Raw genomic sequence first — 27,417 nt, 5'->3', positions numbered from 1 at the left:
TGGAACCTTGTAGGTTGACCACAATCTGCTCAGATTCAGAAGCACTGTTCAATCTCTGATTTGTTAACATTATGACATGAGGAATAGGAATAACCTTTCATGACTGCACAGTCAAAGTTTTAAGTGACATTTTAACATTGGCAACTGTAATGGGAAAAAAAAAAAGTTAACTGTGCTATAGTAAAAAGAAAAGAAAATGATGGCGTTGACTTCACCCAATCCACTTTTTTTTTTAAACATTCATCATTCAAATATAAAAAATAAGGTATCTTTGTGGGTGGCACGGTGGATTTTATGCCCCATGTATGTGATTCCACAGCATCTTTATTTTGTTTTGAAGGACAAAGTTGGATTCTTCGGAAGATGTAGTTGATGTAAATTCCCTAGTATTGCTGTGTTTTATGCTTGCATTGCTCAGACAAGGTTTTTAACTGTGTGTATTTTATGTCAGGCACCTTGTTGGGCAGCTAAGGAGTCTTTGGAAAGACATTTTGTGATTGTGTGTGGTAGTTATTGTTTTCTTTTATCATTGAAGCATGTCTATGTTTGCGATTAAAATATCAAAAATAAATATCCCAGGCAGTACAATGCAGACAGAGCGAGTCATTCCCTATGATTGCTGTGTTTTTGTGCATGCATTGTTTGGTGCATGTATTTTTTTTCACGCACCTTCCTGGGCAGCTATTGGGTCCTTAGAAAGACATGTTGAGTTTATTGGAATAATTTGTTTAAGCCGATCAAATAAGGTTCCCTGTGATACAACTCCATGATTTGTGGTGCAGTGAATATAGACTCAGCATACCTTGTTCCAGTTGACTCTCTTCATCACCGTCTCAGGCTTGTAAACGTTCTTGGGCTGAAGTCCGTATGGGAGTTTGAGGACAGGAAGTGAAGGAGGTGGTGGAGGTCCACCCGGGCCCCCAAAGAAAGGTGGAGGTGGCGGGGGCCCGCACCCGGGCGGTGGCGGAGGAGGGGGAGGACCCCCGCCTGGAGGAGGAGGCGGAGGCGGTGGAGCGGCAGCATGGCCGGGCAGGGGAGGCGGTGGCGGTGGAGGACAGCCGCCCGGCAGAGGTGGTGGAGGAGGGGGCGGTGGAGGAGGGGGCGCTGCGGCACCTCCCGGTTGTGGCGGCGGAGGTGGCGCTCCAGGCACAGCTGTACCAGCTGCAATCTGCAAGAAGGCATAGATGTCTTTTTTTTTTCTTTGCTATAATCAAGATTCCAAATATGTTTCTGTAACCTGTTCAGAGGCTTTATTGTGTTGCCAAAACGATTTAAAGACTTCCATCTTTATTCGCTTTGGAGAAGAAAAAAAAATACAAAAGAAAATTGCTTTCGTTCTGCTTTGCAGCCTCAAAATATACAACTACTGAACCTCACGACCGCAGCTGAGACTGAGAAGAGGTAACACAGTCCCTAAGCATGTCGCCACTGTCACTTTCACCACATAAACACTGCACTAAAACTATGCAAATATGGCAATTATGGACACCAAACATGGAGACGGTGTGAGCTTCTTAGCTTATTAGACCTGTGCATTGTCCAAACCAATTTTCCCTTATGAACATCCTCCAAAGTCACTTGATTGCATTTGCCTAGAATGTGATTGGCATCTTTTCTAAATATGTTCTGATTCATTATGAATGTTTATTAGGGGTAAAATGAGAGCTCCTATCAGTGACAATACACGTTTGATGATTACGTGTCTGTCAATCTCAAACCCTCTGTGGCCCATTTCCTCTTTCAGTGCTAATCCTGTATCAGTAAATGGAAGGAAATTAACTGCTAAATCAAGAGCGTGCTTGGTTTCCATATTGATGGTGGGCTCATATGAAAGCATTCTGAGTCATACAGTAGACTCAATGAGGAGGTCAGTGTGGCAGGTAATTAACTCTGAAGGCTATGTGATTAAGTCCTATGTCCCAATCTCATCTCTGATAGTAAATTTAATTGTAACGTGATTACTTATGAAAATTGCACTCAACAAGCAGGAAATGTGAGTGGGTAAAAACATTACAGCTGTTTGATTTATGTTTATCGACAAGAGTACAATACTCATATCTGTGAAAACAGGGTTTCGACGGTCCTGTCAAACGAGTTTACAAACAGGGCGTGGCGAAGCAATATGTCATCATGACGTAAAATAATTCAAGCTTAGCTTTTGCTGTTTTATTATTTGAATGTTTTATATTCATGGCCCAGAAGTCTTTATGTTACACACACTACTGCAATTATGATTGAATTGCTTCAATAACGTAGGTTAGTGATAAAACTATGGCGCGTTTGACTTTTTGGCTGAGGTCATCGCCAAAGGAATGGAACTCCGCCAAAAAGCGTGGACACCTTATTCAAAACGTATAGTAGTTTCATCAGTGTTTCTGACAAGATGTCCATACTGGCTCATTCAACAGGTTCGTTTACAAGACAACAACCTTGTCACAAACATGTTCCTCGCAAAAAAAAAAACACTATGCATGTCAGGCAAGTAGTTAGCGATATCACTTTCCCCAAATCGTCTTTTGAATACCTTTTGTCACCGTATATGTGTTTTTTGTCAATAATGACTTGTGACTGACTGTGTTGAACATATGCAACTCACAAAAAGTTTGGGAAATTCTGTGACATTTCAGGATGAATCAAAATGCACTGTAACCCATGAGCTTAATTGTATATTCTCTGAAATTATGAATGCACATTTCCAACATTTTCTTTTCCAGTACTTCTTGCACAAAGCGCTGTTCTCTAACAAGTATCTGAGCCACAACATTAACAACGGGTGTTTGATTCATGAACATTTGCCAAGGATGTCCACTTTTATGCCTTTCTTATACTCTTTTAGTTTCTCTGCATCTCTGCTCAGTGGCCACTCTCCTCTGACAACATCCTGTTTGAAGCCTTTCTATGGCGAGTCGATTGTTAGGTGTCGTCTCAGTCTCATGATGTCAAAAAATTAACAGCGTGATGAAGTATATTTGGTCATAGTATTTTCGTCATTTGTTGTTATGCTAGAGTGGCTCCATTTACCGGAGACAAATTCCTTGGGTGTCTTGCAACCTTACTTGGCCAGTAAACCTGATTCTGATTCTGAAGAGACTGTTTGAAGACCAATTTTAATTGTGCGAGGAAAATCTGGCGTCAATTCATGGATTAAACACTTGTTGTGAAGTTTGCAGTTCAGGTAATTGTTAGAGAACAAGTTGTGCCAGAACTACTGAAACTGAACATTAGGTCCATCCTGAAATTTCATGTGACAGCTGAATTTAAACTTATTGTGAATAGGAAAGCAGCATAGTGTGTAGCTGATGTACACGTTATGATCAAATTGCAAAAACAACTTGAGCCCACATGAATGGATCAAAATCTCTCTCAAAAAGATGCCTCCCTTTCCTTTCCCTTTGCAGTTGTAATTACCTTGTTCATAGATGCTGTTGTTCTGGAACAGGCTACAGAGTTACAGAACTTGCTGAGACTATTTTAACTATGTTGCTAGCCTAAAAAGCCTCTCAGATGAATTTTCGCCACATTGTGTAAACAAATTTCCTATACAGTTTTAAAAATGATCTTGTGTTATGCAGTGACAGCGTCTTCAACGTCAACTAGCACTCCAGTAGATGTGATCGCCCCACAATGTTGTGTGTGTCTAGTTTTATGTTCTGGGAAGTTACACACTGTAGTTCTGCCCAGTGGGCCTCACTTCTTGCCACTTCTCTGCATTTCTCCATGACAGTCCTTTTTATTTATTTTGTTTTAGAATGGTCTTTCACTTGACATAAATTGTAACATACCGGAAACACTGTTGAATCTTATTCCAAATTAACCTATTCATGTATGTTTGTCTGTTATATGACACAATTTCATATTCCTTTAGTTTATTGCTAAAAGCAACTTTAGATGTACAAAATGGGCCCAGGACAAGTGAAGACGAGGGTAATCAACAAGTGTTTCTCTTAACATATGATTTAAAAAATAAACACATCAAAGCTCGGATGTATTCACTGGCGTTTAAAGGGCCACACATGCAGTGAGGACACCCACCTTGGCTTCAGATTCCCTGATGAGTCTCTGAGCCTCTTTGAACTTGTCACTTTCAATAGTTAACTGCAGATGGCAAACACACACACACGCACGCACACACACACATACACCAGGCACAGGACACGCATGAGATAGCAAACAGAGGCACAAATGGAAAGGAGGGTCAGAAAGACAGTGAAGAAGACTAGTATGCTACACACTGTAGGACACATACAGTACAGTACACGAAGCACACTTCCATTAAAGTTGAAAGCATGGTCAAAGAGGGAGTGGCTTATCCAAATCCAGCGCATCACACATCCCTATTTTCCCTCAGTGAGCTTGTTTGATATAAGAGGTAGACTGTAGCATGTCCTTATGTCTTAAAACAAGATGTAATACATCGTGTCATCTCCGGTATCTTCAAAGGAAAATCAGCATGAAAAAGCAGAGTTAAGGTACATCTTCAAAACACTTCTTCCATTTGCTTTTTGTTCTCTTTTTGTCATTGTGAAATACATTCAATGTTCTTAGATGTTTGACAGCCATTTCTATGTGAATTATCTTGTTTGAAGATGTACTCCTGAGACAATGTGTTGTTTACAGCAGAGGTCCCCAACCACTGATGTGTGTGGTCTGTGGAAGATTCACTGCCATAAGAATGTCTTTAGTTATTGTGTCATTTAGGCTATGTTGACATTGCAGGTCAGTTCGGATTTGTTTGTCCAATGTGACGTGTATCTGATTTTTCCATGTCAATATGAACAGAACAATACAGATTTTAATCCGACCAAGGCCTCTTTCGTATGTAGATGTGAATCGGATGTGTATCCGATGCAAGTGTTGGACTAGTAGCTCACGCTCACCCGACCTGTACGTCATCAAAGACAACAAACGGCAAAAACGACAAAACGAGGCGGGATACACCCTGAACTGGTTGCCAGCCAATCGCAGGGTACATAGAAACAAACAACCATTTGCACTCACATTCACACCTACGGGCAATTTAGAGTTGTCAATCAACCTATCATGCATGTTTTTGGGATGTGGGAGGAAACCGGAGTGCCCGGAGAAAACCCACGCAGGCACGGGGAGAACATGCAAACTCCACACAGGCGGGGCCGGGGATTGAACCCCGGACCTCAGAACTGTGAGACAGACGCAAAATTGTTCAATAAAAATGTGTCAGGACTGAGCCGTGACCCAATGGTTAAGATCATCGCCTGCCATCGTGGGGGACCTAGGTTCAAGACCCCGACCGGACCATTCGCCAACATCTCCCAGACTCATAACTGTGGTGTCTTTGAGCAAGACACCGAAAATCCCCAAACTGCTCCCCAGGTGCTTAAGCTGCCCCCTGAATTCCAGTGCGCTCCACTAACTAGTGTGTGTGTTCACTGTGATGGATAAAATGCAGACAACAAATTTCGTGTGCATGCATGCATGCATGTTCATGACAATAAAGATGATTCTTCTTCTTCTATACACGGGGCCATATTTACTTCTGTAAACAGCCTCGTGCCTCGTGTTTGTGCGCAACATAACGTGTTTTGTGCGCATGCATGTCACTTTGTAGATTTCCAGTCAGAGTAGAGGTGACATTTGTTTTTGTAATGTGAATGACTTGGATCTAACAACAAATCTGAATTGGGCGACATGCCCTGCAGTCAGTGTGAATGTAGTTTTTGATAAATCTGCAAACTATAAAACAAAGTATTTTCAAAAAAATGGCTTCAATCAATGTGTAAGTTCCCATAAAAGTACATCAGGGACTTTGAACAAAAATAAAGCCATATGGATACGGCCACTCCAATGGGGCGATGTATTAAATTGCCGTCGGGACAGCTACAAAAATCAACACAACAGGGTGGGAGAAGTGAGTGTCAGGTGTTAAACTTCACACCTCAATTATTTTAATTGGCCACTCCACGTCAGTTTGGTTCACATAGAACAGCGAAACAGTAAAAACACAGGTTAAAAATGACAGTGATTTCTCAAAATAACCAGATCAGAGCTGTAACAAAAGATAGAGCAGTCTTAGCTTTTCACACAGAACCCAGCGAAGGACTGATATTACCGCAAAGGCTTTCACACAGGTAATTTAATAATGTCAAATTTAGAGTCTGGTGTGACGTATAAAACAATTGTCAGACAGTTTTGACACAAAACCAGGAAGGGAGAATTGAGAGTGAAATTTCACATCACCATTTTGGCATTCCCTTTTACACAGGCACCATCCTACCTTTGCCGCGACTCTTAGAATACCTCCAAAATCAGGACAATTGCGAGTCATTTGTTCATTCCTCCAATTCTGTATCAGCATCAGTGTCTGGCACTATGACAGTTCCTTTTAAACAGGTGCTGTCCAACATCTGCTAGGGTTCTGGTATTACTTCTACTACCCAATTAGCTAAGGCGGAATATTAATAGGTTGCCTTGATACACCCAGTCAGTGCTGTTTATATAAAACATTGAATAAAAGCAGATAAATCCCGGCATTACAAGGCAGTGTTAAAGGGGGCCACTGAGAATGGTGTCTACAGTAACAGAGACACAGGTCGTTTACGCAAAGGACTGCTAAGATCTAAATATTTTAGGTGCTGTAAATCTTTGTTGGACAACCTAAAATTAAAAAAACAAATTTTAATTCTACAAGATTACACTATGTTTGGTAAAGGCCAACACTGGAACTCAAGAGATTCATTTAAAGGGAAATGTTTGGGACATTGCACCATACATATTTTATTCTGGTGTGGTTTTTACCTGATGCCTCAGTTTACTTGGATAGGATCATGATTGTGTAAAAAAAATAAATCAAGTTCTAGCTTGAGTGGGCAGAATACTGGGGGAAGTGGTCCACCACTGTAGACCGCCAGCTCCTCCAGGGGGCCGATTGAGGTCAGCTACAAGTCTGTCAGCTTGTTAAAAGCTATTAATGGGATGGCACAGAGTTCTGCTGCGTACCACTGCACTGCTACATTATTCATTACATCTCCAGCCCAAATTGCAGTGAATAGCTTCCTTCTCCTACACTGCGAGTAAAAAGCTTGGGGGAGGGCGGATGATTCCCATGTCCCTTTGTTGATGTTTGCAGGCAGAGGCACAAACTTCACTCAATTAGGGGATGATCTAAAAGGCACATAAAACAGGCTGCTTGTTACAATGCCAAAGTTCCTGGTAGACCGACGCTCATTAAATGTGTCTGGTTGTGACAAACAAGGTGAGTACAAGTGACTCGGGCATGCATGAGTTTGAATATCTGACAGGCTATCTCTGGATGAAAAGTTAGGGTTAGACTCCAGTTCATTCTTTAAAAAAAAAAAAGACAAAACAACCTGCTTGTGATGGCTTTGATGGAAAGAGCCGAACGCATGATTTAAATGGTCTGCGCTTGCATCGTCAATGGCTTTTGAGGTGCCGTGTTTGTGCGGTTGAGATGGCAAAAGACACTCAAAATGAACAGCGAGGTTGTTGGTATGTTCACTGTTTGAGACATGATTTGAGCGGTACACACATGACTAACTCGCAGAAGATCAAAAATGCCACTTGGTTAGCTGTTACTGTCGTTGCGAAATTAAAACACACGTCCAAACAAACATCTATTTATGGGCCCTTAGGGAGACTTTCCATAACTTTGATTCCATCATTTGTTGTACCTCACCTCTCATCCAAAGTCAGCTGACATAGGCTCCAGCTCAGACAAATAGATAGATGAAACAATATGTAACAATTAAAACTGTTTAGAATTGTAATTACTTTAGATTAAAGTGTGATATCCGATTTGTAACTCATCTTTCCTATCATGTCCACATGTACCAATCTCTTTATTTCCTACATTTTTTATTGTTTTCAGGTAGCCTTTTCCCTTAAATGTGACACATTTTTGTGAAAATGTCTTAGGGTTGGGTTGTTATCACAAAAACTGTGGCACCTCAGTTTAGAAAATACATCATTCAGAGACTGTTCGTCAACAGAAGCAATTTTTGACATTAAAATGAATTTAAATAGAATGAATCAATTCCAGCCCCAGTATCAATTTATATTTACATTGTTATCAAGGGCTATTGCAGCTTTATTTTTAAAAGTAGTACACAGCTGCTTCACCAGGATGCATGATGTCAAGTGAAAGCCTCCTCTCCCCCAGTGGAACCTATTCCTCAGCTATTTGCTGAAAAACTCAACTATCTGCATTTTTGTATTCTTCTGTAACACCCTAAGATATCACAAGATGGTGGCAAAGCCCAGGCTACATTAGAAAGTAGTAATTGGTGTGAAGGGAGTCTGTAGAAATGATACATCTGGACTGAGAGACAGGCTTTGTATGTAAGGGAGAAGCTATGTTTAGCCTGGGTTGTTAGTGCAGGTTTTATGGAGAGTCATGATTGCGGACGCACACTTCTGGTAAATTTGATCGAAATCAAATAATCTGTCAGCCATTTTTGTAAGGGTTATGTTGTAAAATGACTTTGAAATTATGTTAAACTGTTTTGGGATTGTAGTTCGTGGTATATATAAGGTTTAACTATTTGGGATTGTAGTTTGTTTTGGTGTATATATAAGGTTTAACTATTAAAATGGGCAAATCTCACATGTTTAGGCGAAGTTTCCATTACTTGCCTTTTACAGCGTTTTGCAGCTCAATCCCTATCCCCCGCAACGTACCATGCAAATTTGAATATATAGTCAAGTATTCAAAGATACATTCACTGTGTTCTGTAAAACAGGATTCCCCACAAGGGTTTTAATTTCACCGGTGGCAAATGTGCAGCTCCCCAGAAGCAGATGTAATATCTTTCTAAGGGAGCAGTCATACAAGGAAGGAAGAAAAGCCTTGACTCCTGGGGCTTATGTGTGCCGCAATTCTTGTTAATGCACCACAGTTTTTCTGCCTTCAAAAGACAGACCTGCCTTTGTAATGGAATATGCCATTTAAAACAAAAAGGAAAAGAGCAGAAGCTTTAGATTGTGATGATGTCATTAAAAGAGGTGAGCAATAATCAGGAAGTGAGAGAGTGGTGAGCCAGTTATTGTGTGACGCTGCCGTGAGTGTGCAGCCATGCTTTAATCTTTCAATATTGGCTTACGTTAAATTCCATTACTGCTCTTTCCTCTCAAGACACTGCTAAAATGTTTGCAATTGGGTTATAATGGGAAAGTAGTGTTCTGTGCTCAGAATTGAAGGTTTTGCCAAGGAAGAAATGTTTTCAAAGGCTGTAAAAAAGAAATGCAATCCACCTTTAAGATAATAGAATTACATAGGAAAAGCTTCAATGCGGATATTCAGCCACATTAAGACACCCAACTTAAGAAGATTGACCCTGTATTAAATCCAATGTTTCCGCATCCACTTAGAGAACATCTGTGAGAGGTGCAGACAGCTCTCCATCTGGGTGAAAAGTTGAGTCCGAACAATAACCGCAGGTTTTTTTTTTTGTTTTTTTTTGTGGATTTACCTGAGACTCCAGGGCCTGGATCTTGCCCTCCAACTCTCTGATTCTCTCCTCTTTCTTTTGAGATTCAGCCTGGGCCTCCTGCCGTGCGCTGAACTCCTCGTCAAACTGCAAGAAAGAGGACAAAAATATGTCAATGTGTGCACAAAGATGAAAACAAGGCAGCAGAGGCCGGTGAGCGGCGGGGCGTCTCCGGAGAGCAGCCTCTGGGCACATCAACAGACGCCAAAAACGAAGGCGTTCTATTTGCGGTCTTCAACACCCGGGAGTCCTGTTGTCCTTTATCTTTGTTTCAGGCCTGGCTTTCATACATGTTGATGGATTTAACCTTTACACAAAACTAAGACATGTCAGCCCAATGACTTCACAGGCCCAACGGGTGCACACACTTGGCTGATAGGACATTACGCCTAAGAAAAGAAAAAGAAACGTAGCCGGAATCTCCTCCGCATCACAAATTATGTGCTTTAAAAATACATTCTAATCGTATCTATTAACTTTTGACCTTACGTAGTATCAATTCATGCTATAGTGGAAAAGCCAAAGAAGAATGCCTTAAAACTGTTAAATCTGGGCCAAATTATGATTTTCGTAATGTGTGACATCAGTTGACATCCAATCATTTCAGTCAGCAAGAAAGAAGAAACTTTTCATATGTTCATTTGTATGGGCTTTTTACAACACGACGATGAGTAAAAAAGAAGACTCTCCAGCTGAAGTCAATGGACTCAAAGGGAAAAACACTACTGTGATGTTCAAGTCCTCTTTTTAGCATTAATGTTTGAGTGTCATGACAGTTAAAGCTACAGTAAAGCCCTGCTATATTGCGGTTCAGGCTTTGCGGTCCCTCTATTTCACGATTTTTCATTATTGTACAATACTTGTTTTAAGTAAGTTAAGGCAATTGATAGTACAAGTAGTCTCCGGGATGCAAGCATCTTATTTTTTGTACTGTATGTGTTCTTAACTTTGATATGTACACCATTTTCTTCTTGCACACATATTCTGTGTTTAAATGTGGGTGTTTTGTTTTAAAAGTGTTTTTGAAGACCCTAAAACAATTTAAAGTAAAATGTTGTTAAATTTTTTTTTTCATTTTCTATAGGTATTTCTATATTGCAGATTTTCACTTATCGAGGGGTGGGGTCTGGAACGTAACCCCCACGATGGAGGGTTATTTACTGTAATCACCAGTAGTCATTTTACTGGATTTATATTTAAGCTAAGTTTATACTTGTTTTGGCAGCACGGTGGATCTTGTGTCTTGTGTTAGTGTGTCTGCCTCACAGTTCTGAGGACCCGGGTTAAAATCTGTTCTCCCCGTGCCTGCGTGGGTTTTCCCCAGGCACTCCAGTTTCCTCCCACATCCCCAAAACATGCATGGTAGGTTAATTGAAGACTTTCAATTGTCCGTCGGTGTGAATGTGTGTGTGAATGGTTGTTTGTTTATGTGTGCCCTGCGATTGGCTGGCGACCAGGTCAGGGTGTACCCCGTCTCTCACCCGAAGATAGCTGGGATAGGCTCCAGCACGCCTGCGACCCTTGTGTGGATAAGCTGTACGTAAAATGAATGAATGTACTTGTTTTTTCCCCCCACTGCTGTTATAGATTGTACTTTGATTTTGCAGCACGCTTCATAATGCACCACACATTTTCAATGGGAGACAGGTCTGGACTGGAGCCAGGCCAGTCTAGTACCGGCACTCTTCTACTATGAAGCCACGCTGTTGTAACACGTGAAGAATGTGGTTTGGCATTGTCTTGCTGAAATAAGCAGGGACGTCCATAAAAAAGATGTTGCTTGGATGGCAGCATATGTTTCTCCAAAACCTGTATGTACCTTTCAGCATTAATGGTGCCTTCACAGATGTGTAAGTTACTCACACCATTGGCACTAACACAGCCCCATACCATCACAGATGCTGGCTTTTGAACTTTGCGTCCATAACAGTCCGGATTGTTCTTTTCCTTTTTGGCCCGGAGGACACGACGTTCACAATTTCCCAAAAAAATTTTAAACGTGGACTCGTCAGACCACAGAACACTTTACCACTTTGCATCAGTCCATCTTAGATGAGCTCGGGCCCAGAGAAGCCGGCGGCGTTTCAGGGTGTTGTTGATAAATGGCTTTTGCTTTGCGTAGTAGAGTTTCAAGTTGCACTTACGGATGTAGCGCCGAACTGTATTTATTGACATTGGTTCTCTGAAGTGTTCCTGAGCCCATGTGGTGATATCCTTTACACATTGATATCGTTTGTTGATGCAGTGCCGCCTGAGGGATCGAAGGTCACGGGCATTCAATGTTGGTTTTCGGCCTTGCCGCTTACATGCAGTGATTTCTCCAGATTCTCTGAACCTTTTGATGATATTATGGACCGTAGAGGATGAAATCCCTAACCTCCTTGCAATTGTACGTTGAGGATCATTGTCCTTAAACTGTTCGACTATTTTCTCACACACTTGTTCACAAAGAGTTGAACCTCGCCACATCTTTGCTTGTGAATGACTGAGCAATTCAGGGAAGCTCCTTTTATACCCAATCATGGCACCCACCTGTTTCCAATTAGCCTGTTCACCTGTGGGATGTGTTTGATGAGCATTCCTCAACTTTCTCAGTCTTTTTTGCCACCTGTCCCAGTTTTTTTGGAACGTGTTGCAACCATAAAATTCAAAGTTAATGATGATTTGCTAAAAACAATCAAGTTTATCAGTTTGAACATTAAATATCTTGTCTTTGTAGTGTATTCAATTAAATATAGGTTGAACATGATTTTCAAATCATTGTATTCTGTTTTTATTTTATTTTTTAATACAACATCCCTAGTTGATTGGAATTGGGGTTGTACAATAGTTTTGAGCAGACTCAAATTACGGTAACTGTAATTAATATAATTGATCTCAATGGGAATTATTTTCTGTTAAAATTACAACTTGGAAGCCAACCAGCGTTATGAAACCTATTGTATTCGATTTACCCTGTACTAGCAATGAAATGCGCATTAACAAGGCCTCTCAGAGTGAAGATGAATCAAACACCTGCGCAAAACTTAAGTGTGGCCCGGTACTATTCACAAATCAGAACCTAACCATTGATTCTTGTAATGCTGATACGGATCATGTACCGTTGCAGCCAAGTATTGATTAAAGCATGAAAAATCGATAGCTTGTCTGGGAGCAGTGCGGAAGAAAAGACTTTCCTGATAGGACTCGGCCAAGCAAGGGCCCTGTTGAAGTGATTAATGCCTCACCTTTTTGGAGTACTCGGCAGCTTTCTGCTCACTCTCTTCAACTTTGGATTTGTCCACACACTGATCTGCAAGACAGCATATACATACACATACATACACATACACACACACACACACACACACACACACACACACACACACACATCAATAATACATTACACCCTTCTTTAGGTGCAACTTTTGTGTTTCCCTCTGCCATGGAAGTTATTTTTTTTATTGTTTGTTTGCATCTATTATATAAAAACAAAATGAATAAATAAAAAATAAATACAATTCTAACTTGGGTTTAAGTAGCTTGTGAGATTAAAATGATGGTATGAGCCACTTTCTATACTGACAATGTATCCCACCAGACCTTTTTTTATGGACGGACAGACAGACAGACAGACCGATAGATAAATAGATAATCTCCTGCACTTGTGAGTAACACTGTGAATTTCCTCATGTAAACAATAGTAATTAGCAACTGATTGTGTGTGATGATGTGATTCATCAAGCCGTGATCTTCAACTCTCACTGGAGCGGTTCGCAGCCGAGTGTGAACCAGCTGAGATGACAATCAGCACCTCGAAATCTAAGGCCATGGTCCTCAGTCGGAAAAGGGTGGAGTGCCCTCTCGGAGTCTTGGTCATGAATGAGAAGAATATAGCAAGAGATAAACAGGCGGATCGGTGCAGCATCTTCAGTGATGCGGACTCTGTATCGGTTTGTCGTGGTGAAGAAGGAGCTGAGCCAAAAGGCAAAGCTCTCAATTTACCGGTCGATCTACGTTCCTACCCTCACCTATGGTCACGAGCTGTGGGTCGTGACTGAAAGGACAAGATCTCGGATATAAGCGGCCGAAATGAGAGCCGCTGCTCCTCCGTATCGAGAGGAGCAAGATGAGGTGGCTCAAGCATTTGGTTAGGATGCCCCCCAAGTACATTACTTGTCAGAATAACACTGTAGAAACAATAAAAACACATAGTTGCAAATGACCACAATGAGAATTAATTGTGTCCTATTGTGTACAGTAATGATCCACCCATCCATCCATTTTCCGTACCGCTTATCCTCACTAGGGTGGCAGGCGTGATGGAGCCTATCCCAGCTGACTCTGGGCGAGAGGCGGGGTCCACCCAGAACTGGTCGCCAGCCAATCGCAGGGCACATATTGACAAACAACTATTTGTTCTCACATTCACACCTTTTTTTGGGATGTGGGAGGAAACCAGAGTACCCGGAGAAAACCCACGCAGGCACGGGGAGAACATGCAAACGCCACACAGGCAAGGCCAGATTGGAACCCAGGTCCTCAGAACTGTGAGGCAGACGTGCTAACCAGTCGTCCACCATTCCACAGTAATGATTCATTCATTAAAAAAAAATACAGTTGAATTAAAATTATAAAAATAAAAACAAGTTTAAAAATGTTTTAATGCATTAAGTTAGTTATTTTTGAAGTTACTGTTACTAATAAATTACGATTATATTAATGTATTAATTAATGTAAATATAATACTATTATAATAATAAATATTAATGTAAAACTAGCTGGAAATGACTGTAAGAAGCTGTAATGGAAAAATATTGAGCGTTTTATTTACTGACATTTTTTAAAGACAAAAGGACTATGCCAGCATAATCTAGGACTAATCTAATCTCATCATAATTATTATTATTATTATTATTATTTTCTCACCTTTATCTAAATTGAATACAGAGATAGACTCCTTGTCCAAGTATACAGTAGATAAAATACTGTTACGAACACAAGTTAAACAAAAAACACCTTAAAACAGTGTCCTGTGTTTTACAAAAATAAATAAATAAAAATCACAATTAATGAATCCCCCAAATAAGTTTATATCATAATAAAAAATGCAAGCCATGATGATCAGACAGGGCCAAAAGTTAGGAGCTGCACCAGATGGGGCGACAGGAGCAGAGTTATTGCATTAATTATATACAGACGTGCCTTGAGATATGAGTGACCCGATTTACAGGTTTTTCAAGATGCGAGCCGTCATTGGACCAATTTTTTGCTTTGAATTGCAAGCACAAACTTCACATATGAGTGCTGTATGGTGGCAGTGAACTCAAATCAACTCACTTCACAATAAGGAGCAGCTTCAAAAATATACAACAATTCTTCAAAAAAGAGGCTTAAAGTTTTTTTTGTTTTTTTTCTAAATTGCCAGTTCAAGTTTAGTGGCAACTGGACAAAACATTTGGTTTACAAATGACTTGACAATTTTACCAAAATGGCAAACTTCCTGTGTCTGCCATGGCTTCTTGAGTTTTTTCATGGGTGTATTCATGATAATGCATACGTGTCACCCTATAGTATGGGAATTAAAGTTACCGATTAGATGGGTGAAGTCCACATCCAATCGCCGACTGTAGCCAAAGTCGGGGTCCATCCCGCTTCGATGCAGGACCATCTGGGAGACGCATTCTTCAATCACCTTGTAGTACTGAGGCCTGGAGGGTCACAAAGCGTAAAGCAGAACAATTACAGGGGATATGATAGACACAAACGCGACATGACTAATTAAGCATAAATTAGTCCCTTATCTGAACTAGAGGTCACAAAATGCCAAGTCGGGGTAAAATGGAGGAAAAAAACCAAACTCCTTGTTAAATTTGATCACTTGCTTCACTCCTGTCGTGAAATGAGCAGATAATGGGCGCGCCGAGGCTGAGGGTGTGCTCTTCTGTCCATTTCAAGGTGACAGCCAGTCTTCTCGTGTAATTTCCAATCATCTTTGCCAATGAGAGCAACCATAAAAAAGAGATATGTAAATCTAATCATTGTAATGTTTGTAATTGAAAGCACAATGACTAGCAAAACATGTCAGTGAGTTAAGCGTTGTTATCCAGCTGTGTGTTTGTGTGTGTTTGTGAGTAAGAGTCCAAACGGACCAGCAAACGTGACCTTTTTCGCGGTGAGACTATCAACTATAATTGCTTGTGACATTTAGCAAATAGATTGCCATTTAAAATGAGTTCCTAACTGAGAAATAATGATTTTCTAAGCTTGACTTTGACCCCAAGTTCATTTTAAAATTCCTTAAGTGAAAAGTTTGTATTCCTCCGAATTAAGAAAGCTACATTGGATATTGAATATGGAAAAACACATGATGTTGTATATTTAGGCTTGCCATTTAAATACATATAAGAAGTGAAACATAGAATAAGTTGAGTGATGATAATGTTTATAATGTATGGAATTTAGGATCAACTCTACCAAACCATGCTATTATTTTGGTCACATTTTCAAACTATTTACAGTATTTAAAAAAATAATAATAAATGTTTTGCTCATATAATTCTAAAAATGTACACAATATTATTATATTTTTATTTTTAATTTGTATTATTGTTTATTATTTTATCAATGTAATATTTTGACTTAGTTTACAGGATTTGTATTAGTATTTATTGAAATAACTTTAAGGGAGAAAGGAATTTAACTAGCTAGAAAAAGAAAGGCTTTAGAATTGTATTGCATTATTTTCTCTTTTTTTCTAATAATAAAGATTGTGTCCATTTGACGACTACTGCATTTTCTCATATATAATTATTTCGCTGTGAAGAAATGTGTATTTTTATTGTATCAGTTATCATTTTACTATATTTTATTTACATTATTATGCATTGTTATACACGGAATTATTTGTATTATCTAATTATTTATCTGTATTTTATATGTGTGTATTTATAGTCAAGGTAACCTAAAAAGATACTTGATTTAAACATGGGATGCAATATATATGTGTCAGACATGCAAACAGCAAAGGCATGAAAAAGATGACCAAAGAAAAAACATTGTAGGGGGCTTTGGGGGCAACCCCTGGGACCCCGCAGAGAATTTTTGGATTTTAAAATAAATTAAGCAATCTGGAAGACTCCGCAGAGTACAATAAGGCAAATTTAAACAAAACTAAAAAAAATAAATAAATAAATAAAAAAAGATGAGCCAGGCCCATCTCCACCTGCACCTGATGCCTGCTTCAAGCTGTGTCACATGAATAGCGTCCTCGTCTTTAAGCACTCATTCTGGAAAATAATTGCCTCAAATTATTGTCTGTTTCACTTAATTTTTCACCATTACCAACTTCAAAGGCTAATCCCAAATGCATCCTCCAGGACAATATTAACTCATTTAGTGCCACGGACGTATTAATGCGTTTTCATAAACCCATCCGTTTAGTGCCATGTACGTATTAATACGTTTTCAGTGTTTTTTGTTTTTTTTTAATAATATTGTAACAGAGGGTTTGGCGCAGCTCCACAAGTATCTAAGGGTTGGGAAGGATTTTAGTATGTCAAATTGACACCAGAGGACAGCAGTAGCTTTCATCAACATTTTGTCAGCACGTCAGAGGAAGACTATATCCGTCTGACTATATTATTATGACTATGGCTATATCTGACGGTGGAGCATTGCAGGGGTGTGGTTGAGAGAGAGAGAGAGAAACGCTGAACCAGTTAGAGCGAAAAACAATGGATAAATACAGACAGTATACTCTAAAACAGAGTTTTGCTAACGTCAAAAAGGATTATGTACCACCATCATTCTTTTTTCCAAAAAAGAAAGAGATGACGCTATGACAACGAACGCCGTGCAACGCTGGTCGCGTCGAGAATTCGAAGGCCCGCGGTGAGATCACGACCATATCCCGATCCACTTCCCCCGAAACGTGGACTGCCATCGGACGGCCGGACTTTTACAATGAGATTACAATGAGCCTGATCTGGGTTATCATCTGGGAGTAGCAGGGCATCCTCCATAAGGCCGCAGAAAGTCACCGACAAGGTAAGAACCTGCTAATTTCAAAGCTAACGTCCATAGACTGAGCTATTACTCCATTTTAACATTTTTATCATGCAAGGCGCACTAAAAAGCACGACAGTGTGTCCTACGATACTACACATTTAGTAATCATGCATCCTGTAGACAAAAACGTGTAACGTCGATAGCTAGATGAATTGGATATGTATTTTTTTATTTTCGTTCTTATATTTATAGACAGTAGTGCACCAAATTATAATTTTCTGACAATGTGACATGTAATGTAGAACTTATTTTACCCTTCCTCATCACAGTGTAGCAACAAAATAAATATGTTGTGGTAAATGTACATATTTCTATAAATTGCATTTGGTGCAACCAGCAGCAGATGCACTCCCACACCTGTTGGCAAGAAAGGTAAAAAAATTTTTTTTATGTCCACTTCACACTGCAGCAATAATATGTTTCATTTTTATGCTAATTGTTTATTTTTTTATCATTTACAGGAGGTGCATCAAGCAGTGGTGGGGCTGTTCATGGCTGGTCGTCTGCTGACTGGGAACCACCAAAAGTCCCACATGGACGCACCCAAACATGCACAGACACATGCATACACACATGCGCATAGACACACACACGCACGCGCACACATTTGTGCATACTTGAAAGTTCATGCATCATCAATTTGAAAATGCATGTGTTAGACCTGTAAATAAACTGTTACTTTGCAATTAAAATTTGTTTCAGTTGTTATATAGTAGGAAACATTGATAGATATTTGAGCTATCATAAAATAATTTCACAAAAACCTCTTTTTCTTCGAAAAGGGTATTTTCAAGAAACTTACCTATGTTCAACTTTTGCTTACAAAAGAACGGAAGAAGGTAGAAATTTACTTTTTTTCCCTGATGAAAGAAGGGGGTTACATCTTTCTTTTGGTGGGTCCATGTTTCTATAGCTATTGAACAAATTTTTTTCTAGGCCTTCAAAATTGTCAAAAATGGCTGGCACCCGGCTCTCACAATTTCTGAAAAACGGCTGTCATTAAATGAGTTAAGTACAGTATTTTCCCGTTTTTATTGGCCATTTCTGAATTTGAAGTTGAAGTTAGTTCATTCTGTGTTGTGGCATAATCCCTAACATCGCTCCGTCGCTTAATACATTTAACATTAACATCCGTAAACTAGATAATTGTAGGCGCGTTTCCTAATTAATACAAGATGTAGTAGCGGATCAGCTCTTTTCACCAATGTTACGTGTGCTTCGCGGTTCCGCTGGGACCAGAACCAGGGAGCCACGACCCTCAGCACATCAACACGAAAATTCAAAGACCAGTGCAACAAATGTGAAACTGGCTGATCTGATGAGCAACAATGTTGCTTAAATATAAGAATAGCAATAGAGGATGTCCGCTCCAGAGGTAGGTAGATTAGCCAAATACTGTACTCAAGTAAGAGTACTGTTACTTGACAATAATGTGACTCAAGTAAAAGTAAAAAGCAGTCCTCCAAAACATTACTTGAGTAAGAGTAAAAAGTACACAGTGAAATAATTACTCAAGTACTGAGTAAATACTGAGTATCTTTTGATTTTTTTTTTTAACCATAGCATGAACATCAATAAAATAAATGTAAACAAAATAAAATGTCCATCAATACATCCATTTTCAACACCGCTTATCCTGGTTAGGGTCGCGGGAGCCTATCCCAGCTGACTTCGGGCGAAAGGCGGACTACACCCTGTCAGTCAGTCGCAGGGCACATATAGACACGGACAACCATTCGCACCCACATTCACACCATCACTGAGTGGGAACTGAACCCACGCTGCCTGCACCAAAGTCAGGCGAGTGTACCACTACACCATCAGTGACTCCAAAATAAAATGTGAATGTGCAAATTCTTATTCACGTAAATGATATATTTTGAGTTCAAAACGGCAAATTTCGCTGAAAGGGGACTGATTTGCATGTATGATGTGTGGATATTGTTATCAATTATTTTAAATATTATTACTTTTGTTAAATATTTCTTATTTTTCCAATTTGAATGTTTTATTTAGATCATTATTTATTATCTTAATCATATATATAGTGTATTTCTATAATTTTATACTTAACATTGAGAAGAAAATAAGCAAAAAGAAAATATGCTGATAAATACTAGAGCTTTAAACACTGGATAGTCTTGTATGAAAGCATTTTTGGTAAACAATCCGAACAAACTAGAATCCCTTAATAAATGAGCTGGCACCTTGTGGGAGGACAAATCACTTGTGTAAATAAAAGTGTGAGAGCACAAGTCGGAGCCAAAGCAAAACAGAAAGCATTGAGTTGCTCTTATTTGAAATTTTAAAAAAAGAGCATGGAATGCCATACATTCGAGCTTGAGCTGGCAGCTTCGCCCACTCGTGATTGGATGAAGCTCGCAAGTGTCGCCTTACTTGGCTTAAGCGCAGTACTGCTCGGCTTACAACTGTCACCCGTCTACCCTGCGTTATTATCTCAATAAGCTGCCCTATTTTCCCTCCGTCCTCCATCCTCCGCCACCGCCAGGCAGCCGCCGTGATGGAGAGAGTGACCCAGAACTGTCAGGCCCCTTCACGGTGGGCAAGGCCAGGCTCCAAAAAAGCTAGCATATGTCCCGCTGCATCATTCTCCACATCTTCATTTTTTTGACTCTGGCACCACGAGTTCTTCCAATCACTACCGAGTGCCATCCCAGCCACTTGATTCGGCTCTGCTGCTCCAAATAGTCGCTGTAATCCCCAGATCGGCGGGCTCCAAAAGAGCACATCTGCTCTATATTTACAGGGCGGGTTTGATGAGCTCCCATTCATTAGGCTTGCAGTGTGAGATTAATTATCAAAAATAAACCGAGTCCCCGAGGGAAGAGCAACAACTCACGGCAATGACAGTTGACACTGCACTTGAATGCTTTAGGCCCAATTTATGCTGTTCCCAAATACAGTACATAGAGTAAAACTTAAGATTCAAACTGCAATTTAGAAATTACTTAATTCCCTCAAATAGTATTAACTCTAATCGCCAAATAATCTCCCTTTGATACATAAATGTCACACTTCTAATGGACGGCTTCTGTTTTCCCATCAGGAAAAAAAACATCATAGATAGATCATAGATTATTATTATTATTATTATTATCGGGATGGACAAAATTATTACAACGTATGTTTTTGTAATATTATGAAGATTAATTTGCACAAATGAAGACCAAAGTAAATGCCTTACCTGTAACAGATGAATATTACTCTCGACTGCTGAGTAAATACACTGAGAACCACTACATGGGGAAACACGTCATACATTGTCGACAAAATCTTAAAATTGCTCATGATGAATATATCTGAGTTCAGAGATTTATTTATTTTTTCTTAAAGAAGCTCACTAGTGCAAATTATATCATATTGCTGGCTTGGAGAGAGGTAGAAGGCCACGAAAGCTGAGGTGGAAGTGGAAGTAGCTGTTTAATGTGAATCCCTTTTTCCTTGGTTCTTCCTTATAGATGAGCGATGCATTATTTATAACTCCAAGGGTAGAGCAGCTTGTCTATGATAAATTCATCTCCCTCCTCTCATCATCCCCTCGCTTTCCGACATTCTTTTTATAAGTTTGCTGTCTGCAAAAAAGGCCTGACGCAGCAGGGAATTCATCAGTGTCATTCGATCCGGCCCAGTGACTGACACATTTTCTCTTCAAAGGCGAAAGTTGAAAAACTAACACTTTAGCAACATTTAAGAATATCAGGTTGCAAAACACCAATCAGAGCATTTGTTTTTTAGAGTAACCAAACCCAAGTTTGTTACATAATTTGCACTGGCAACAAGTGGTATTCTATTTTACATGCAGCAAACATAGCTACTCCACGAAAATGTGAGTATCAAGGCAACGTTGACCGCAAGGTTGACCGCATGGATCAAAACAGCTCATTACAACTACTAGCATTTTCCACATGTAAGCATAAACCGCATGCATTTAAAAAAATAATAATTTTAACGTTTTGCACAAAATTGAGTGGGAGCTTCTGGAGGTGGTGGAAGTACGAGAAAAAAAGCATAAAAGAAATCAAAACTCACAAAAACACTACACTTGGAATCAATAGTTTCCAGTGGAAACATGATGAGGATATTCTTTTCAGTTGCAGAAAGTACAAGAAGATTATTCAAGGTAAGTTTTAGGCACGCTGATGTGATTGGTCGATGTATAATCATTGTTAGATGTGAGGCATTTATTTAATTGAGTGAGCGAAAAACTGGATTCCTAATTGAAGCAGGGCATCTATTCGAGTGGAGATCCCTATTTAAGGAGGTATCTCAGATAAGGGGACTAAAAAAGGAAGTGTCATTTTAAGGTTAGGTATTAACTTATTAAAGGGGATGTCAAACGGGTAATGTATTGAGGCACAGTGTCTATTAGAGCAGAGCTTACCGAAAAGGAGTCTATTTGAGGTCAGGCAGTTATTAACGGGAACATCAAACTAGGTAGTTAATTGAGTCATGGTGTCTATTCGAGAGGAGTCCACTATTTGAGGAGAGACAATATCCTAGCAGAGGTCATCAAAAAAACAAGCTCCTCTTCAAAGCCATTTTTTTCCCCCATTAAAGTGGATGATGATATACGTAGGGAATTAATTGAGGCAAGGCACCAATTAGAGTGGAGGCCAGTACTCGAGGCATAGTATCTAAGCAAATGTCACTGAAAAACCTTGTGTGTAATTGAGACAAGGCATGCTTTTAAGTGGTGGTCGAATAAGGCAATTAATTGAGAAACAACGTCTATGAGAGCAGATGCCACTATTTGTGAATGTACAATATCTTAGCAGAGGTCATCAAAAAATGAAAAGTGTTTATTTTTAAGTGAGGTTGTCATTTATTTTATTGCTTGTCAATTCAGGCAATTCATTGACACATGGCATTTATTAGAGCGGAGGCCACTATGTGGGGAAGTGTTGTACCTTATTTTCACGACCATAGCGTGCACCTTATTAAAAGGTGCAGTCTCAGTTACGGGGTCTATTTCTGTATTTAACACACACATAAGGCGCACCGTATTATTGGGCGGAGGCATGGTAAAACATACGCTAGCTTAAAACATACGGTAGCATGCATGCATGCCAAAACAATGTTTTTAAAAAGGCAGCGGGAGCAAAACTGAGTTCGGTTGTACTTTATTGAAATATTTAACAATGTACTCACATTATTTTTGTATCAATCCTCATCCACAAATCCATCAAAGTCCTCATAGTTTGTATCCGAAATGAACAGCTGGGCAAGTTCTCCAACAAACACGCCGGGTTCCCTCTCGTCATTGTCGGAATCAGTCTCGTTGCCGGGGGGCTGTTCAGCAATGATGCCGGCTTTCGCGAAAGCTCGGACAACAGTCAAAGCAGATACCTTAGCCCAGGCATCCACAATCCATTCACATATGGTGGCGTAACTCGCCCGGCGTTGCCTCCCAGTCTTAATTGCGCTTGGTTTTTCACAGCGGCTGTGAGATGGGCGCGCATGGAGTCACAGATCATTTTCTCCTCGTCCATCCAGCCCTTTTGATTGGCCTTAACGATGACTTCGGCTGGAAACTTTTCTTTAGGCAGTGTCTTCCGTTCTAATAAACACTGTGCATTCGTTGATCTTGAATTCTCTTGCGGCTGCTCGATTCTCATGTTCCTCCGCGTAACTGATAGCTTGCAGTTTAAACTCTGCTTTGTAAGCGTGTCTCTTCGTAGGTGCCATTTTCGGGGGTCCTGAGCCAAACCGATACACATACCGGAACTATATACCTACTGGGGGCGTGTCTTTAGCGTCCTCTCTCACGCGCACCCTTCCCCCTTTACGACCGCATGCTGTACTCAGTCACGTCCGCCTTTCCTGTGTATAACCAGGGTGTTGGCAGGAAATGCTCCCAGTCAGTCAAGCGGAGCGCTCATCAATGTTACGCATAAGGCGCGCCGTCCATTTTGGAGAAAATTTAAGACTTCTAAGTGCGCCTTATGGTCGTGAAACTACGTTAGCTGAGCAGAGGTCACAAAGATGTTGTCTATTTGAGGTGAGGCATGCAATGATTGTTTAAGAGGTTCGGTTAATGTCCAATTATTACAAAGCGGTTTCAAGAGTTTTGAAGCCAAATGAATCATTTTAGTGGCCTGTGAACGTCAGAGCCAACATACCTGATGTAGTAGTCATTCCTGATGAGCAGCAGGTGTTGCAGGATGGACAGGAAGTAGGCCTCGGAACCCGTGTCTTTCACCATGTTGGATAAGAGATGATACACCTCATTCATATCAGTGGCGGGGGTAAAGTTAAAGGCAACAACTAGTGTGTGACGACAATGAGCCACATCAGGCTCAATTAATGTACTGGTATTCATAACACCTTATTCTGAACATCATTCAAATACACAGCAGTGGAGTAACTGGAATCTGTTTGATGAATTCTTGTTTTCTTTTCACACCGACACTTCCTGACAGGCATCATGGAGTGAAAGCAAACACAGATGTGATTCCTCTTATCTGTTCTCTCCGGGGAGCTGAAAACCCTGATAACAGCTAACTTAAAGGAGAGAAGGAAGTATGGGAAAAAGCATAAAATAATACCCTGTGGTTTACCTGTCAGTCTGATGCTTTAAAAGTAGAAAAATTAATTAGATGACGAAAAAGTTTGAACATATAAGGTGAGCATGACGGGGGGAGGCGCTCGTTTTCAGAACAACAATTATACTGATAGTCACTTTCGTGATTGAAACAGACATTCACTCTGCAGCAAATGAAAAAAAATAAAAGAAACTCAGGTTATTAAATTTGCAAAAGGTATTGATTATGTGTCTTCTGTCAGCTCGCCCCAGGCTTCGACATCTAAAACACATCCCTCACATTTCTGAATCTGCATTGCTCTTCATTCTTCAATCACTTTCTGCATCGGACTCATGCTTCACATTCACATTCACAACATTCACCTCTTTGTGCTACATTAATGAGCGTAATAAATATATACAATCGCTTTTCAAACTTCAGTTAGCCTTTAGGAAGTAAAAGAGTGCTGTTGAATATGATGCGAGCGCTATGTACAGTAGTTGTTTTTGCAAGAGAATGGATTTCCCTGTGGAGCTTAATTCCGTTTGAAAAAAGTGCAACAAGCTACTCAAACATCTCTTACAAATGTGCATGCAGACAACGAGATGAGGATATGTCATTTCGACATGAATTACACCTCTTAAAATATTTAGAAGAAGCAAAGTGATGAGGTGACATTAAATGTAGTGGCACAATATACTATTTTTGTTTCTGCTTTAAGAGAAGGATAAATGTTTTTTTAATGACAATTTAGGATATACAGTCTCTGTTGTCAGAAGTATTAAATAACATTTTGTACAATTTTCTTTTTTTTATTATTATTATTCTTCCTCCATGTTTTATTAACTACCGTAATTCCTCGTGTATAATGCGCATTTCTCCCCCCCAAAAAATTATCAAAAGTCAATAGTGCGCATTATACATAGGTATAGGGGCAAATGGAGAAAAACTTTCAATTTTATCAATGTATGCCGCCATCTAGTGGTTATGAAAAAGCTGTACACGCTCATTCCAAAATGCCACCGCCACGTAGAGATTATGAGAAAGGTAGACACTTTCATTCTAATATGCCACCGCCACCTATTGGTTATAAAAAGGTGTAGCCTACACTTTCATTCCAATATGACAGGGGTACCTATGACTGCATATATGTACAGTTGTGCTCATAAGTGTACATACCCTGGCAGAATTTGTAAAATATATATTTTTTTAAATATGACTGATGACTGAACAACAACCATCATTAATTTATTTATGGTTATGTTTTGTTTAATGATAAAGCTTTTCTGAAATGCTTGACCGTTTAATTTGAACCCCATTAAAATAAAATTACATGTGTTTCGCCTGGTCCTTCATGTTTTCTTTAAAGAATTGCACCCATCTGACAAATTATGCCCGGGTAATCAAACATATGAACACAACTGTGTGTTTTCTAATTTACTAAATAAAAGTAGGGCTGTGAATTTCAAAAAAAGAGCAAGTAAATGAAAAAAAGGATTATGTGTTCAAATAGTGTTTAACTTCAGAACAATTCTTTGAAAAAAACTAACAAAATCATTTGATCATATGGGTAGAAGCAAAATCGTGCATTGTAAAAATGCAGTATACATAGGTAGAAGGGTTTTCCAGAATTTTGAGGTCAACTTTGGGGGTGCATATTATACATGGGTGCACATTATACATGAGAAATTACGTTATTTCAAAATTGTTTTAAAGTCAGAGGACAAAAATGTTATGGGGTCAGTTAAAATTCCTATTTGCGTTGTTTATGTATTATGTAATACATGTATGTCACTTTCAGCTCAACTATACTTTGGCTAAAAATTTGGTTTTTATTACGCGTATTGAGCACTCGCCAAACATACCCAAAGCTCAAGACGCCGGGGTGTAGCTACTCTATCCACTGCAAGGGCTACCAGAAGTCCATCAATCCATTTTATTTACGACTTATCCTCACTAGGGTCACGGGCTGCTGGAGCCTATCCCAGCTATCTTCGGGCGGGAGGCGGGGCAGACCCTGAACCGGTCGTCAGCCAATCGTAGGGCACATTGAAAAAAACAATCATTTGCACTCACATTGACACCTACGGGCAATTTAGAGTCTTCAATCAACCTACCACGCATGTTTTTGGGATTTGGGAGGAAACCGGAGTGTCCGGAGAAAACCCACCCAGGCACGGGGAGAACATGCCAACTCCACACAGGAGGGGCCGGGAATTGAGCCCCGGTCCCCAGAACTGTGAGGCACATGTGCTAACCAGTCTTCCACCGTGCCGGCGCTACCAATTGACGTTGCAATTGACATACACAGCGTGCAACACTCTATACACAATGGCGAGCAACGTGTTGGAGTATGAGGAGGAGGACTTCGACACACAGGAGAACCCAACTGAACTTTGGCATCGTCAAACCGTACATGTTTGAGCCGATCAGGACGTCAGGAACCTGACCGTTACGACGACGAGCAGCCAAGTAGCAGCTGTACAACAGAAAAAGAGAGTGGCTACTGTGTCGATGTGACCGTATGTCAAAAGCATGTATTTTTATCGAGTCATGGCTAGAAATAATGGCACCCCATGGGTGCCAATAGTTTTGAGCAGGACTATACGTATTATATTTGTTTCAGTGACACGGCACAAGCTTTAACACTGTTATGTGACAGAAGAGTCTCTGCTAGGATGAAGGGCAAAGTTTATAAAACAGTGGTGAGGCCAGCCATGATGTACGGATTAGAGACAGTGGCACTGAAGAGACAACAGGAAGCAGAGCTGGAGGTGGCGGAAATGAAGATGTTGAAGTTCGCTCTCGGAGTGACCAGGTTGGATAAAATTAGAAATGAGCTCATCAGAGGGACAGCCAAGGTTCGATGTTTTGGAGACAAAGTTAGAGAGAGCAGACTTTGATGGTTTGGACACGTCCAGAGGAGAAATAGTGAGTATATTGGTAGAAGGATGATGAGGATGGAGCTGCCAGGCAAGAGAGCTAGAGGAAGACCAAAGAGAAGGTTGATGGATGTCGTGAGGGAAGACATGAGGGCACTTGTGTTCGAGAGGAGGATGCAGGAGATAGGCTTACATGGAAAAGGATGATGCGCTGTGGCGACCCCTAAAGGCACAAGCCCAAAGGAAAAAAAGAAGATATCTGCTTTATAATCACTTCGAAATGGCAGATGTGTAAAGGGGTTCTAGATGTCATGAACTGTGCTCTGCAGTCCTTTTGCTGGAGCCTGGGTGGCGCTTTGCGCTCCTCTCACTCTCTCTCTATTCACAGTAATCAGCACCACCTCGGCCGCGCACCTGTTATCAATCAGCCCTCATCATCACCTGCATTTAAGCCTGCTAGAT

General features: G+C 40.2%; 1 protein-coding gene across 10 annotated transcripts in view; it reads right to left on the bottom strand.

The window, feature by feature from the left end:
- The window catches only part of diaph2 (diaphanous-related formin 2), a 563,702-nt gene that overhangs the window by 330,916 nt on the left and 205,369 nt on the right, over positions 1–27,417 (bottom strand). For 9 of the 10 annotated variants that reach the window (XM_061787877.1, XM_061787869.1, XM_061787876.1 and 6 more), the window contains 6 exons: positions 23,672–23,788; positions 15,054–15,172; positions 12,710–12,774; positions 9,465–9,569; positions 4,033–4,095; positions 803–1,168 (listed from right to left, as the gene is read on the bottom strand). In XM_061787877.1, coding sequence (XP_061643861.1) covers positions 803–1,168; positions 4,033–4,095; positions 9,465–9,569; positions 12,710–12,774; positions 15,054–15,172; positions 23,672–23,788 — 835 coding nt within the window. The remainder of the gene's footprint in view (positions 1–802; positions 1,169–4,032; positions 4,096–9,464; positions 9,570–12,709; positions 12,775–15,053; positions 15,173–23,671; positions 23,789–27,417) is intronic. The other variant, XM_061787875.1, reaches the window with a different exon arrangement.

Source organism: Phyllopteryx taeniolatus, chromosome 10 (genome assembly GCF_024500385.1).
Source record: "Phyllopteryx taeniolatus isolate TA_2022b chromosome 10, UOR_Ptae_1.2, whole genome shotgun sequence".
Classification (NCBI taxonomy): Eukaryota; Metazoa; Chordata; class Actinopteri; order Syngnathiformes; family Syngnathidae; genus Phyllopteryx; species Phyllopteryx taeniolatus.
Note: the sequence above shows the minus strand (reverse complement) of the source record. Positions and strands in the feature narration are given on the sequence as shown.